Raw genomic sequence first — 16,461 nt, forward strand, 5'->3', positions numbered from 1 at the left:
TTGTATCAGTATACATTTTCTCATCACTTGAAATAATTTGCTTGCAGGCGGTCAGGTGTCATGATTTATATTTTCATGTATTTCGGTGAGGCCGCTTTTCGCAGTTATAGCGACATCACTGGTGACCCCTGGATGATCCACACCTGCTCGTAACTTGTCATGAACAGATTCATTCGTAAACTATGTTAGTGAATTAGTGATTGAAACAACCTGCTGATATAATGGTCGACTATGGAAGTTGGTTAAAAGTCAACGAGGTACCGATAAGTATGGGAGTTATGTCCCGGCATCAGAGACAATTAATCAGATATTATGGCGTGTTGAATACTTTGCGTGATTGGCTATATGTGTGAAGGCCACGCCTTAGAGTCTTTTAACTTCTCTGTAATTGGTTAACAGTTGGAAGGTGAATAAAACCGATCTCAGTTAGTCGTGACAAGCTCTCGAGGAGTCTTGAGGCGGGCGTGGGGGAGTAAGAACGCGGCTGAGACCAAATGTGACACGATTCGATTCTCTGTGTGTTTTTGTTTGATAGAAAGGTGGAGAATTCCCCGAACTTAGTACCTCTGAAGTGAAGGTTAATGACGCTCGAATTTAATCTTTCACACAGGCCCTGAAATATGAAGATGCAATTCCCTATATAAAAATTTAATTTGTAATGCAATGTACTTGATTTAACCCTTTTATTTATTTATTTATTTATTTATTTATTTATTTATTTATTTATTTATTTATTTATTTATTTATTTATTTATTTATTTATTTATTTATTTTTATTTATTTATTTATTTATTTATTTATTTATTTAGTTATTTATTTATTTATTTATTTATTTATTTATTTATTTATTTATTTATTCATTCATTTCTTACTTACATCTCTTCAATACCAGTTGTAGCTCTGTGGAAGTAAGCTTGTCTGTATAACCTGTATCGTGTATGGAACATTTCATATACATTGTGCTCTTCCTACAGCAAACAACAAAAAAGAAGAAATTGTTTCTCGGAGACAAAAAAATGCAAAATAATGTCCATATGTGGTGCTTTTTAATTGCTACTAAAGCCCTAAAGCCAGAACATGACAGTTGTTACGATTAGGTATCACCTTATTTACATACCTTGTGTCTGAAGCATATGCGGTTATATCCCTCGTGTTCTATTACTCTTGCAAACTTTATGAAACGTTTGTAGTCAAAGTTGTTATGGATACCAAGGTAATAGCAGTCACGTGCAAAATAATCCCACTTGTCCACATCAATGCCAGTCGCTTCGTTTGACACAATCTGGTTATATATATATATATATATTTGAATATCGCAAAATGTATTGACAGGGAAATTGTTGAATATTCCAGGAATAAGATAAGTACGTTTCTTCAACGAGAGACAAATTTAAATTTCCCCGTGGTTCATATATATTATGTCATTGAGTCTCCTATGTAGTATAAGCAAACACACTTATCAATAACTAACAGCACTAATCGTCTCAAACGTGAATCTCACGATAGTAATACCGTGTGAAGATCATTCATAAGTATGCTGTAGATAATCAAATTATGAAAGTTCAATTTATTCAATATTATTGACTAATTTAAGACTGAAGTCGAGACGGAAAAAAATAATCTGAGGAGAGTATACAGTGTGTGAATACATGTATACATTTAAAAATACGGTCTTGCCACTGACGAAGCATGTAAGCCGGTCATGTTATAAATAATCTTTGCTTCTCCGAACAGGTAGATCAAATACACTTCATAAATTGCTCACCTCATAAAGAAAACGTTTCTCCTTATCCTCGAATTTGTATTCCGGTGTCTGTAATAAATTTTATATTACTCTGATACTTTTGTTTTATAGTATTTTCTCACTTAATAGAAATCAGTACATAAAGGTGAATAAATTATGTTTGATGTGCCTCAGATGAGACCAAACTAATTTGGTAGCATAGTGAAATGCTTTTAACATTTCATATTTTATGATGGTGTATGCCCCTTCATCTTACTGCGCACACGTAAACATGGAATCGGCGATTGCGAAGCTTACCCTTTTAAGTGTTTTCTCATCAAATGGTCCGTAGATCATTTCTTTAATACAATGGTAATGATCATACTTGGCTTCCATTTCGTATCCGGCGTCTTTGATGTATTTTTTTATTAACCCGTTTTCCATCATACGATCAAATATTTTGATCGAGTACATTTCATGCTGGATGAGAGTAAATCACGTGACACCATTACGTTAATACGTGTGCATATATTTCTGAATTTCGTGCATTGTTGACTTAAATATTGTCTTTCAAAATTGAAAACAGCATGATTAAAGCGGGAGGGTCGTCACCTGCGCATGCCTCAGGCGGCCATAGCGTGTCATTGTTTACAAACACGCGTCTACCCATGAGCCTTCGCGTTCTTAGCGTATGTTGTTATCGTCGCTTGGGACTCAATTCCAGCGCTTGCGCAGGTGACGAGCCCCCCGCTTTAAATAATCCAAATTTGTTCATCACTGACATTTTCCAGCCATATTTATTGGGCTGGAAACCCTTTACACAATGAATGAATACACAACACCCAAAATAGAAAAGTGTTAAATTTATATCAAAGTGATTTTAAAAGTATTACATGAGATGCGTGTTCCCCCTAATTTTGCAAGCGATGCAATATACCAAACACAAATGACTCTTGTGGTACGCGTAAGTGTAAAATGTGTGGATGTTCACATTACACATAACCAAAATGACTAGCCGCTTGCTATTATCATAAAAAAATGTATGACATGACATTTTACTTACACATATGTCTCTTTTAGAAAGACATGATATATAATTCCCGGATATAATTTAGTATCTATATTTGGTAATACACCATTTTCAGTTTACTACGAGATCCCGTGTTATGCGTGAGATCGAACGTAAAAACAGGACAAATAGAGGTCGTAGTGACTTCGCGTGAGTATCGACAAACGCGGTAGAATTTTTGAGATATTATCATGTTTAATAATGTGTTATGAACATTTGATGGTGATCAAAGGGCGGTGGTCGTCGCGCAGGTGTGGTCGAATTTCGTGTAAAGTAGTTTACACGCGTCGTGTACATCACTATGATCCCCATATCGAGCAGGACGCAGTGCGACGACCACCGCCTTTAAGATTCATAAAGTAGGAGTATCTCAACGCTATATTCCCCTATGAAAAATCGATATTTCGACATTCAATCATAAAAAAAGAATTTCAAGTTGAAAATCAAATCAAATGTTTGCGGTTCAAGCTTTTCGCAATAAGCTAGATCTCACATATGTTGACGGGATCTCGTTATTCACGGTATTGACTCATTTACCTGGGTGGGGTTCTCCTTATTTATCCTCGGGATTACACCTCGATCAAAAAGATGAGAAAACGGCCCATGTCCTGAAACGATATTTTTCAACTATAATATGCAATTTTATGTTCTACAGAAAATGTTTTGTTCTGGGTATCGTTATGTATATTAAAGCGCGTGTTCGAATTCCATGTAAATAAACAATGGATTTTACACGCGTTGTATACGTCGCTATGAGTACCATATCGAACAGAACGCGACACGTCGACTGCCGCCCTTTAAGTAATCGTACCCAGATCATGACAAAGCGCTGCAATTCCAACACACAGTTTCTCTTCGTCGGTGATTTCCACTTTTTTCTCTTTGTTGTTCTTCAAATGCTCGATAAGTTGTAATGCTATATGGCACGTCCTATATAATTGAACAATTAAAGTCCTATTAATATCATTACAATAGCAAACAAATTAGAAATAATATCATAAAAACTCTACACATAAGAAACGACTGAGAAAACATTACATTATAACATCAGTCAATTCCACTGCTGCGCAGGCTCGTCATTTGTTTTGGCGAAAGCGCCCTCAACGTCATACTTTTTTAGTTCTTAACGGGCCACGGAGCACTGCCACCAAAATCCAGGTGAGTGCCACCCCCTGAGGGCGGTCGATACAGAAAAAAAGACATACAAACGTTAACATAAGGCATTCAGCCATCAGGTTATATCAGTTCAAGAGTGAGCACTCCTTCCTCCACATGTGGCACCACCATAAATCAATATTATTTGCATTTAGGTACGACGTCAAAAGATCGATGTCGGATAAAAAACTTAATTCTTTTAGTTTTTCCCAAATCCCCCCACCCCCCACTGAAACTTAATTGATAAATATTGATCATGGCGTCAGACTACATTCACCATTAAATACAAATTGATAATCGGACAGTAGTATGGCATAGCAGTTGGTTGTAATAATGAAGCGGAATATACGCATGGGCAAACAACTTTTCTGGTTTCTGCGCATGCTCTAGTTCCATGACCAGAAATTGACCTCATTTGACGCACATATTTACACTCGGACCAAACCATTTTCTCGTCTTGGATGTTTTTTTTTTTTCATTTTCTGTTATTTTTGTCTATGATTGGATAGAGAAAAACGAACTACAAATACTCCAAGGTTTTTTTTACTTCATTAAAAAATAAAATCGTTTTTGTAGGATGGAAACTTTTTGAGGTCAAAACCCCCCACCCCCAAACTAAAGCAAATAAGCTTTTTATCCGACATCGATCTTTTGACGTCATCCCTTAACTTGTCCCGTTTTAAACTTAAAACGCGGTGGTCGTCGCGCAGCGCGTGTTCGAATTTCATGTAAATAAACAATGTATTTTACACGCGTTGTTTACGACGCTATGAGTCCCATATCGAACAGGACGCGGCACGACGACTGCCGCCCTTTAAGTATTTATGCTAGCGACATCTCTAGGGACAATAGATAATTTCCGTTCACTGCGAGATCTCGCGTATTGCGTGAAAGGCGCAAACCGCACGTTTGTATATAAATATGAATCTCATTTTTTTAGCTCCATGTCGATGTACTTTCAGAGTGGTGAATATGGCGTTGACCTAACCCTTACTTCATCATAGATGATTGTTGTCAAATGCGTATAACACATTATTCAGCTCGGAAATACCTCCCAAAAAACTTTCGCGTTTGTTGAACTCTCGCAGGGAACGGGAAATGGTCTATTCACTCATTATTAGTATCAGTACTAACCCAACAATACTGTATTCAAATCTCGTATGAACCACCATCTACTTAACCCAATATTGTATTCAAATCAGTCTCGTATGAACCACCAACTACTTACCCAATGCTGTGTTCAAATCCCGTCGGAACCACCATCTACTTACTCAATACTCTGTTTAAATCTCGTATGAACCACCATCTACTTACCTAATACTGTATTCAAATCTCGTGTCAACCACCATCTACTTACCTAATACTGTATTCAAATCTCGCGTCAACCACCATCTACTTACTCAATACTGTGTTCAAATCTAGTGTGAGCCACCATCTACTTACCCAATACGTGATCAAATTTTGTGTGAGCTACCATCAACTTACCCAATATTGTGTTCAAATCTCGTATGAACCACCATCTACTTACCCAATACTCTGTTTAAATCTCGTGTGAACCACCATCTACTTACCTAATACTGTATTCAAATCTCGTGTCAACCACCATCTACTTACCTAATACTGTATTCAAATCTCGCGTCAACCATCATCTACTTACCCAATACTGTGATCAAATCTCGTGTGAGCCACCAGCTACTTACCCAATACTGTGTTCAAATCTCGCGTGAACCACCATCTACTTACCCAATGCTGTGTTCAAATATCGTATGAACAACCATCTACTTACCCAATACTGTGCTCAAATCTTGCGTGAGCCACCATCTACTTACCCAATACGTGATCAAATCTTGTGTGAACCATCATCTACTTACCCAATACTGTGTTCAAATCTCGCGTGAACAACCATCTACTTACCCAATACGTGATCAAATCTTGTGTGAACTACCATCAACTTACCCAATACAGTGTTCAAATCTCGTATGAACCACCATCTACTTACCCAATACTGTGTTCAAATCTCGTGTGAACCACCATCTACTTACCCGACACTGTGATCAAATCTCGCGTGAACCACCATCTACTTACCCAATACTGTGCTCAAATCTCGTCTGAACCACCATGTACTTACCAATACTGTGTTCAAATCTCGTGTGAACCACCATCTAATTACCTAATACTGTGTTCAAATCTCGTGTGAACCACCATCTACTTACCCAATGGTGTGTTCAAATCTCGTGTGAACCACTATCTCCTTACCCAACACTGTGTTCAAATCTCGTGTGAACCACTATCTAATTACCCAATACGTGATCAAATCTCGTGTGAACCACCATCTACTTACCCAATACTGTGTTCAAATCTCGTGTCAACCACCAGCTACTTACCCAATACTGTGTTCAAATCTCGTGTGAACCACAATCTACTTACCCGATACTGTGCTCAAATCTCGTGTGAACAGCCCCAGGATATACGTAACTACACCCTCCAAGCTGCTTGATATTTCTCAGACGTTGAAACTCTGGTGTGTCGATTATTTTCATGTACACATGACCGAGTTCGATTAAACCATGAATAGGGTCGTTAATAAACTGGAAGTTTAAAAGATGCATCAGTTTTGTGTTGCATTACGTAATGAAACTCAAAATGATATGAACCGAGTGCAATAGCATAGATGTGACGATATGTTATCTCCCGACTGCGTTCAAAAAAACAATATTGAGCTATGAAGGTATCTTTGTCTACCACACTGTGATTACTATTTCGGTGGTTTTGTTTTTTATGTGTTTTAAATTTTGTAGATATCAAAGTGCCATGTACTTTGTATCGTAATATTGTAATAGTTGATGAATTAGAATATCTTCAGAAAAAAATAGTGACATGCATGACAATATACTGTAGGTAATGTGACTACAAAAATGAGGAGAGACGTAAAAAGTTAATATATCAATTAACGTATTTAATAAGGATGTAGTAGACTTAACAGGGATATTATAATTAGGCTTGATATTTTCATATACTATAACAATTGTCATGAACTATAGTAAACTATATATTTTATTAACTTTAAAGGCTCTTGTTTCACCCTTTCTGGGTCATTTTTGATCTAATTCAATTGCTAAGTAAATAAACAAAAAATGTTATTTTTTAAAAAAATCAGCACTTTTTTTTTTATTTAAACAATATTTTTATTTCGTTTCAATAATAGACATACAACACAAAATATTACATTACATAATGGAAAAAGGAAGGAAAATTAAAACTAAGAAAAAGAAAAAACTGAAACTAGTTAGAGGAGTAACAAACAACGTAATGTTAACCATAAGATGTCCCATCCAATCGGGTGACAAGATTTTTTCCTAGCGTGTTGCGTTAATTTCATGATACTACCTTGAAGTGTTGGACCACAGTCACTGAATTACACGTAATTTACTTTGAGTTAAAACGCGAGTCGCCAGCGGCCATTGTTACGATAACGCTCTCACACGTTTGTTCGACACTTTCGGTAGAACAGCCCATGCAAAATTGAAGCGAATGCGATACCCAAGGAACGCAGCGTACTCTATAATGTAGTTCACTAATTAGTCCGCTTTCATTTAGCAGAAACGGCAAATAACCTTTCCACTAAACAAACTGATCAATATTTTCAGTGTGGGACGTCATTTGAGAAAAAATTTACACTCGGGCGAAGGGTATACTTCTATTTTACAGGTTGTGTGGTTCAAGTTACAAAGTGATCACACCGCGGCGTATCGTCGATATTCAACGTAAAACAGGCTCAACACCACTGACGAGACTCGTTCACCTAGATAGAGTTGTACAGTTACAACTGATAAATTACATAATCCTTTGCGCATACAAAGGTTGTTTGTTGACTGGACATAAGTGAGAGATTATGATTACTACCCCAGTAACCGGGAACCGCACGACTGAGTTCATTGTGGCAGCTGTTGCAAGTTTTAATATGGACCAACTGTGATCAGTTCGAATCACCGCGTGTTTTCTACGCAATGTAAAAGTTACCAACAATGATCATATCGTAAAATAAATAAAATAAAACGTGCTTTGTAAATGCAGACGTGCTAGCTGGTCGGTCAAGCCGAGTGGCACCCGGGACTGGCATAACGATTATTCAATTGTATTTATATCTCAGTTCCTTACTGGATATTAAAATTTCATTGTGAGAAATAATTTGTCGTTTGGGACAACGTGTGTAAAAAAAGTACCTTGCCATACCCGAAGCCGGCCTGTGAAAAATAATCCTGTTTGGTATACAGGAAGTAAACATGCAATACAGTTCATCTCTGAACATTTGACGTCATAATTGGGCGGGGACACTCCGTATAAGGAGTGAGGTGATTTACACGTTTCTTGATTTGGGTCATCATTTGCCGCGATCATTTTCTCGAGAAGCATCGATCGTATTCAAATAATAACAACATGCGTGGCCGAAGAAAACCGTTTTCAGAAGTTAATTTCAAATGCCCGTCGTTGCAGCTTGAGCACCGCGACCACCGTGACCGATTATTTTTTTTAGCAAGAATGCACATGCTGTAAGGTTTTAATATGCGCTTCTTCTGGTTCTTCAATGTCTGAGCTACATGTAGATAAATTTTGCACCGTCACAGCAGTATCGTCGGAGTCTGAACTTTCGCTGGACAACAGTACGTCTAGTACGTCCATGCTCTTATATATATATATAGAGGGACTGTGGCTGGACTCATGAGTCCCACGATCGATGTTTTTTTATTTTTTTTAGACGATGTTTTGCTTTTTCGGACATTGGGGTCATATTTTTCTTTTTGGTCCCTTCCTTCTCTTCATTTCTAATAATAATCCTGATAACAATTTCAAGGAGCGCTAATTTTTGGATGTGTCACACACATGTACTGAGGGGGAGCAAGGAGGGTAGCTGGTACAGTTTTACGGGAAATAAAAAGGGCTTTTTACAATTTACAAAGAAAAAAATACGTTTTTACAGTTTATAGTGATAAAAAATGGAACATTGAATGGTCCGAAGAACTCTCCGACTCAAATTATCCACCATTGCTGCGCCGTGTGTAGAGACGTATGCGCATATTACCCTCGTAATGCTCTTCATTCGGTTAGAGGGACTTTTACGTATTGACATTCAATTTTGCAGTGAATTGTGTCATCTAGTCGTTTTACAGTTTCTAAAATGTAATTTCCTTGGATTATTCCTGACGATTTTTTTATTTGGATGTAAATTCTTGTACTGACCGAGAAAAATGACACATTTTTACAGTGTACGAAAAAATATTTAATTGATTACATTGTACGTCTAGCCTGTGATTACAGAATTATAGAATTTATTTTTTCAATTTACGTTGTACGAACAAAAAAATATTGCAATTACGTTGAACGAAAATAACCCTTGCCCCCCCCCCTCTGTACTAATATAGAATGATCACAGAGACAGGGCATGCGTGCGTTGTTCCCGTTGCTAAGTAGGCCTACTTATGCAAATTATGTCAATATTTATTGTTTGCGCGCAAAGGCGACTATCCAGAAATCAAAGTGAGCGGTCTGCTGTTATAAACACGTATCCTAACTTTTTTTTTTTTAAAAAAAAACTGTTTTTTGGGTGTACTGTTTTTTTTTCTATTTTGAATGGGAAACATATCCATTGCATGCAGATAGACAAATGCCACCAAACTAGACAATAAACAAAAAATGTATAAAATAGTGACTGTTAAGTCTACTACATCCAATATACCTTTGGCGGCGATGCAGGTGTGGCTGATACTGCTGCTTTCTGCTGGTCTGCTACAGATGAAACAATACATGTTAATATAAAAATCAAACATATATTTTATCATCTTCTACCTTGTTTAGACAAAATTTACCTCAAACCAATCGTCAATAAATCACGTAAAGGGCGGTAGTCGTCGCGCCAAGCATGCGCGAATTACTAGTATATAGTTCTCCCATAGACAAACATGGCGCCTTTGACTGCTACGCAGTTCAACGAGTACAAACTGAGACGTTACCAAGCTTTAATTAGATATTTGTAGGTGATTGTAAGGTATAGAAGGAGTCACCGGCGGTAATTAGTGCATGTCGTGCCCATATCAAACCTCACCTTTGTGATTTCCATTAGAAGAGCGCATTGGATTGTGGGAAAATCAATGTTTATCAACACAAATGTCGCACACCGACCACCGCCCTAAACATATTTCTTTTTGTCGGTCGATATAAATATAAAATAACTGTGTAAAAATTCTACGAGTTGTTGATGTACAATTGTAAAACGCATTGAAATACCAGTCTTCAGAAACTTCATGGAGTTTATACAGACTGTTATTGATACATTTTTTTCCATAATCTAGTAATATGTTTAATGTTATTTTAATTATTGCCACATGCCAACATTGTAAAAAAAAACACTTCCTGCAAGTGAACTTGAATGTAACATTAAATTAAATTAAATTTATATATAAATTTCTACATGAACACCAATAATTAAAGTTAAACAATGGTAGAAATGGCTTTCTCATCAACATCGTCATAGTTGTGATGAGATACTGTGACCACTTTGGGTCACTAGTACAAACATCCCTAAACCCACGTGATTTATCAAATCTCGTGTGATCGTGCAATATTCGATACCGACTGTTTAGAGGTCAGCTAGTAAATGCACGAGTGTATAGCCTGGAATGCGGCTATTCAATGTGCCCTTCCCAGTGCACTAATTTTTCAATGTTTCACGATTACAGACGGCATCTATTTTAACCATTGTACTACTGTTTACATGAATATAACAATAAGGCAGCTCATTTGAATAACTGCCAAATGTTGAAACCGAAGCGTGTTTGCAGTTCGTTTTATTTAACATTACAAGATATTTTCTTTATCATAAGGTACTTATCTGAACAGCCAAAGCTTCGGAGTTCATTGTCAAAGATTAGAAGGGTTAGACACGTAAGTAAAAATTGTAGAGATTTGTTTCTAAGAAGTACCTTTTTTTATTCAATTACCAACGCATGAAAAAGAAACATAACTAATAATCACAACACAATCACAGATAAAAAAAAATATCGGAGTAAAGTAAAGAACATAAAATTTTACTTATTCGATTGGAAAATCACCCCATTTATTAACATGCTGCTCCATAATATTTTTACGAGTTGCAATATAATTTTCAATTTTATCAATATTCAACACTAAATGTTTTAATACTATGAAACTGGGTAAGATATCTTGGCATCTATCAGTGTTTAGCAAGCAATATAACCTGATTTGTAATAGTACTAAAATTTCCATCCCCAAGTAGTAATTGATGTATATCTGGAAGACTGTCTAAATTTAAAAAAAATCCCCAGTTATGAAATAATTTACCCCAAAGCTCCTTTGAATATTAGCAGTCTACAGATAAATCCATATAGCTGTGGAAAGTGCATACAATTTTATCCAGTCTAAAGTTATAGTAGGAAACAAATTTTGATAGTATATTTCGCTTTTCGGGGGGGGGGGGGTCCTTGTAACTAGTATTTGGGTAAATATTCTCGTAGACATTTTGCAAATAACTATAATTTTACCATCACTAGGAACACTTACTGGGAGAGTGGGTCTAACAACATAAGAACATTTATATGCCAAGTTTTTTGGAATTGCATCCACAAGACCAAACCATTTTAAAAAAATTGCCGTGGCTTCCAAACGATTAACCAATAGATCCCAAGACAGAATTTTACCATTCTTATCATAAAAATCTGTAATATAAACTATACCTATGTTATACAATTCTCTATAAAAGATAGATTTTCCTTGAATAATAATATTTTGATTGTTCCAAATAATCTCACTTGCGATTTCTTGAAGATTTCCCGGGAGTTTATGTAAATTTCCTGACGACCATGCACGAAGAACAGACTCGTAAAAGGGTGGCAAATTTATCGGTAACATTTCCCTATTAAAATTACACTGGAACAAAAAAATGCTCCACCTACCGAATTAAGATACCAATCAAAAACTTGTTTCTATGGGTGGTAATTTTTATCAAAAAACCTTAAAGTTTTAACCCAATTTGCTTCTGCTCCAAAATACATGCTCAGTAAATCCGGCATAGCCACCCCTATTAACATATTACCAATCACAGTGTTTCTGGCGATCTTATCAGGACCGTTCCAGAGGAAATTATAAAACATCGAGTTGAGTTTAACTAATACTGATGTAGGCACGGAAATAAAGTTAAAAGTATACAGGAGTTTGGAAATAGCTATAAATCGAATAACTTGTATTTTACCGCGTAAAGATAAATTATGACAAACCCAAAAATTTAAAAGCTTTCCAACTGGCACAATATATTCTTCACAATTCATTGAAGTCGCAAGATCATCGTTATATGAAAAATATATACAATTTTAACACAATCTGAACACCATTTTAATTTTAAAAGTTTGTCTTTTCGGTGTCTCCAGCTACCTATCCACATTGCTTCTGTTTTATCCGCATTTACCTTCAGCCCAGATACAGCACTAAAACTGTCCAATTTGCAAAATAGTTCCGTAGCTGAGGCCAAGTCTCGGACAAAAGTGGTGAGATCATCTGCATAAGCAGTGTATTTCACTTGATTTGGACCAATTTGAATACCATTTATTTTATTACTTCCAGATATAGCATTGCATTGTTATTGATACATACCCATGTTAAGAAATTTAATTAAGGTACTTAAAAAGAAGTATAAACTGACCAATTTGTTATTATTGCTAAATCAAAACTTACTTGTACTTGTCTTTGAATTTCGCATTAAACCACACACTTGATTGTGATTGATATCAGCATTTATATTCAGAAGGTTAGCCTCGTTCCCATGAACATTTCTGACAGTTAATCTTTACTCAGAAATATCGTGTCAAAAATCACACAAAAAACACCATTAAATTATTTCAGTTGGAGCCGCAGAATTAATACTCAATAAGAGTACTAGTTGCTTGGCCGTCAGTAAACTTGACTGAAAAACAACAACAAAACTGCGGCTGCGAGCAGGACATACTTCTCTACGTTTTACGAAGTATAATGGCTTGGTTTCATGCTGCTGAATTCGTTGCAATCGTACAGATAGTATCCCCAGAACATAGTTCAAATGACAAAGTGTTGTAAAACAACTAACACGAAATGTTATCACAACAGTCAGACTTGTGTTTGATGGTAGCAAACAAACCTCTCAGACGTCAAAGTGCGTAATGGCTTGGTTTCATGCTGCTGAATTCGTTGCAATCGTACAGATAGTATCCCCAGAACATAGTTCAAATGACAAAGTGTTGTAAAACAACTAACACGAAATGTTATCACAACAGTCAGACTTGTGTCTGATGGTAGCAAACAAACCTCTCAGACGTCAAAGTGCGCCGGCCTATGTATGTTTTCTAAAATAAAGATTGTTGTTGTTGTTGTTGTTGTTGTTGTTGTTATTGGACATTACTCGAAGTTTCTTTGGTACATTCCAAATGAAAATCTATCTTATCTTATCTAAGATACGACAGCTGTTTTCTGTCAGCAAATATATTGCAGTAAATAATTCGTGTTATATGATTAATGGTAGCTGTCGACTAAAGCGCCGCTATGAATTGCAATGTATAAAAATGAAGAAGTAAGTTCCAACTTATCCGGTCAAATCCATAATCCTTCGTTTAATTAGCAACTGTCGACCATATCATCATTTCAAATTTTTAATCAATTACGAATTACATGAATCAATAACGAGATTTTTTAAAATTACATTAAAATTAACTTATATTTACACCCTAAAATGAATGTGGCCGTCTCATATGTTAAATGCTGGCTGCCACGTCAGTTTCCTCTTTAAAACAGTGGGCGGGTTCGATATTGATGTTACTTTAGCAATAGCGAGCAATTATTTTAAATATTGACACACAGTTGTAAGCTGACAAAAGGTGATTATAGTCGAATCTCGGCAATATTGTTCATTATTGGCGGTTCACTATAATAATGCAGAATTGTGTGTTAATTTCAACAATTAAATGTAAAAAAAAAAATAGTGAACGAAGTCTCACCTGCCATTGTTACGTCGTCCATTTTAAAGTCCACACTGCGTGATATCACGAGCTGTACAAAGTCCAGTCTGCATCTAATTGTTTCATTGTACTGTATAAAATTATGTCGATATTGTGTATGCTGCCCTCATAGTTGAAAGACCCATTGTAGTTTGTATGCATCAATTCATCGCTTAAAGCGTGGTATACAATGCATTTTACACGCGTTGTATACGTCGCTATGAGTCCCATATCAAATAGGACGCGGCACGACGACTGCCGCCTGCTGTACCTGGAATAGTACAACGTGTTTTCCTAAGTACCTAGTATAGTACCACGTGTCTTCCTTAATATACCTAGTATAGTACCACGTGTCTTCCTTAGTATACCTAGTATAGTACAACGTGTCTTCCTTAGTATACCTAGTATAGTACCACGTGTCATCCTTAGTATACCTAGTATAGTACAACGTGTCATCCTTAGTATACCTAGTATAGTACCACGTGTCTCCCTTAGTATACCTAGTATAGTACAACGTGTCTTCCTAAGTATACCTAGTATTATAGTACAACGTGTCTTCCTTAGTATACCTAGTATAGTACAACGTGTCTCCCTTAGTATACCTAGTATAGTACCACGTGTCTTCCTTAGTATACCTAGTATAGTACAACGTGTCTTCCTTAGTATACCTAGTATAGTACAACGTGTCATCCTTAGTATACCTAGTATAGTACCACGTGTCTCCCTTAGTATACCTAGTATAGTACAACGTGTCTTCCTAAGTATACCTAGTATTATAGTACAACGTGTCTTCCTTAGTATACCTAGTATAGTACAACGTGTCTCCCTTAGTATACCTAGTATAGTACCACGTGTCTTCCTTAGTATACCTAGTATAGTACAACGTGTCTTCCTTAGTATACCTAGTATAGTACCACGTGTCTTCCTTAGTATACCTAGTATAGTACAACGTGTCTTCCTTAGTATACCTAGTATAGTACAACGTTTCTTCCTTAGTATGCCTAGTATAGTTCAACGTGTCTTCCTTAGTATACCTAGTATAGTACAACGTGTCTTCCTTAGTTTACCTAGTATGGTACAACGTGTCTTCCTGAGTATACCTAGTATAGTAAAACGTGTCTTCCTGAGTATACCTAGTATAGTACCACGTGTCTTCCTTAGTATACCTAGTATAGTACCACGTGTCATCCTTAGTATACCGAGTATAGTACCACGTATCATCCTTAGAATACCGAGTATAGTACAACGTGTCTTCCTGAGTATACCTAGTTTAGTACAACGTGTCTTCCTGAGTATACCTAGTATAGTACCACGTGCCTTCCTTAGTATACCTGGAATAGTATCGCGTGTCTTCCTTAGTATACCTAGTATAGTACAATGTGTCTTCCTTAGTATACCTAGTATAGTACCACGTGTCTTCCTTAGTATACCTAGTATAGTACCACGTGTCTTCCTTAGTATACCTAGTATAGTACCACGTGTCATCCTTAGTATACCGAGTATAGTACCACGTATCATCCTTAGTATACCGAGTATAGTACAACGTGTCTTCCTTAGTACACCTAGTATAGTACAACGTGTCTACCTTAGTATACCTAGTATAATACCACGTGTCTTCCTTAGTATACCTAGTATAGTACCACGTGTCTTCCTTAGTATACCTAGTATAGTACCACGTGTCATCCTTAGTATACCGAGTATAGTACCACGTATCATCCTTAGTATACCGAGTATAGTACAACGTGTCATCCTTAGTATACCTAGTATAGTACCACGTGTCTCCCTTAGTATACCTAGTATAGTACAACGTGTCTTCCTAAGTATACCTAGTATTATAGTACAACGTGTCTTCCTTAGTATACCTAGTATAGTACAACGTGTCTCCCTTAGTATACCTAGTATAGTACCACGTGTCTTCCTTAGTATACCTAGTATAGTACAACGTGTCTTCCTTAGTATACCTAGTATAGTACAACGTGTCATCCTTAGTATACCTAGTATAGTACCACGTGTCTCCCTTAGTATACCTAGTATAGTACAACGTGTCTTCCTAAGTATACCTAGTATTATAGTACAACGTGTCTTCCTTAGTATACCTAGTATAGTACAACGTGTCTCCCTTAGTATACCTAGTATAGTACCACGTGTCTTCCTTAGTATACCTAGTATAGTACAACGTGTCTTCCTTAGTATACCTAGTATAGTACCACGTGTCTTCCTTAGTATACCTAGTATAGTACAACGTGTCTTCCTTAGTATACCTAGTATAGTACAACGTTTCTTCCTTAGTATGCCTAGTATAGTTCAACGTGTCTTCCTTAGTATACCTAGTATAGTACAACGTGTCTTCCTTAGTTTACCTAGTATGGTACAACGTGTCTTCCTGAGTATACCTAGTATAGTAAAACGTGTCTTCCTGAGTATACCTAGTATAGTACCACGTGTCTTCCTTAGTATACCTAGTATAGTACCACGTGTCA

The 16,461-nt window shown here is 36.5% G+C and overlaps 1 protein-coding gene across 1 annotated transcript; it reads right to left on the minus strand.

Moving 5' to 3' along the window:
- Window positions 1-870: 870 nt before the first annotated feature.
- On the minus strand, window positions 871-14,014 carry LOC144361477 (deoxynucleoside triphosphate triphosphohydrolase SAMHD1-like). The gene is made up of 9 exons (XM_085507495.1): window positions 13,982-14,014; window positions 9,682-9,731; window positions 6,375-6,535; window positions 3,604-3,722; window positions 3,330-3,400; window positions 2,042-2,203; window positions 1,766-1,813; window positions 1,118-1,282; window positions 871-968 (listed from the first exon to the last, which is right to left on the minus strand). Exons 1-9 carry the CDS (start codon window positions 14,001-14,003, stop codon window positions 873-875), a joined length of 894 nt encoding a protein of 297 aa, XP_085363621.1. The 5' UTR covers window positions 14,004-14,014; the 3' UTR covers window positions 871-872.
- Window positions 14,015-16,461: the final 2,447 nt, after the last annotated feature.

Source organism: Saccoglossus kowalevskii, chromosome 14 (assembly GCF_978046115.1).
Source record: "Saccoglossus kowalevskii chromosome 14, keSacKowa6.1, whole genome shotgun sequence".
In the NCBI taxonomy this organism is placed as follows: Eukaryota; Metazoa; Hemichordata; class Enteropneusta; family Harrimaniidae; genus Saccoglossus; species Saccoglossus kowalevskii.